General features: G+C 50.6%; 1 protein-coding gene across 1 annotated transcript; it reads right to left on the minus strand.

Annotated features, from left to right (window-relative positions):
* Positions 1 to 4: 4 nt before the first annotated feature.
* On the minus strand, positions 5 to 262 carry LOC109132113 (PLASMODESMATA CALLOSE-BINDING PROTEIN 3-like; the record flags this gene model as incomplete). Its single annotated transcript, XM_019243224.1, has 1 exon — positions 5 to 262. A coding segment is annotated over one exon (258 nt), but the record flags the coding sequence as incomplete, so codon positions are not given.
* Between the last annotated feature and the right edge of the window lie 3 nt (positions 263 to 265).

The raw sequence follows: 265 nt of genomic DNA on the forward strand, positions 1-265 counted from the left end.
TTGGTAGGAGAGACTCACTGGGATCAGAGGCTGAGACGATGGCTGTGCCAGCAAAGTCACAAGTGCCCTGAGACTGACCTTTCTTCTGAAAGAAGCTGTTGACGGCGTAAGAGCAATGAGACTTGACGGTGTTAGGGTTGAAGCAAGGTCCGTTCTGGTGAATGGGTCCACAATCAGCTCCTGCACCACATGCGTAGTCCAATGTCTTCTGCAGCATTGCCTCGCTTAACCCTTCTTTGCATACACACCATGTTCCACCTATACA

Source organism: Camelina sativa, unplaced genomic scaffold (assembly GCF_000633955.1).
Source record: "Camelina sativa cultivar DH55 unplaced genomic scaffold, Cs unpScaffold22731, whole genome shotgun sequence".
Lineage (NCBI taxonomy): Eukaryota > Viridiplantae > Streptophyta > Magnoliopsida > Brassicales > Brassicaceae > Camelina > Camelina sativa.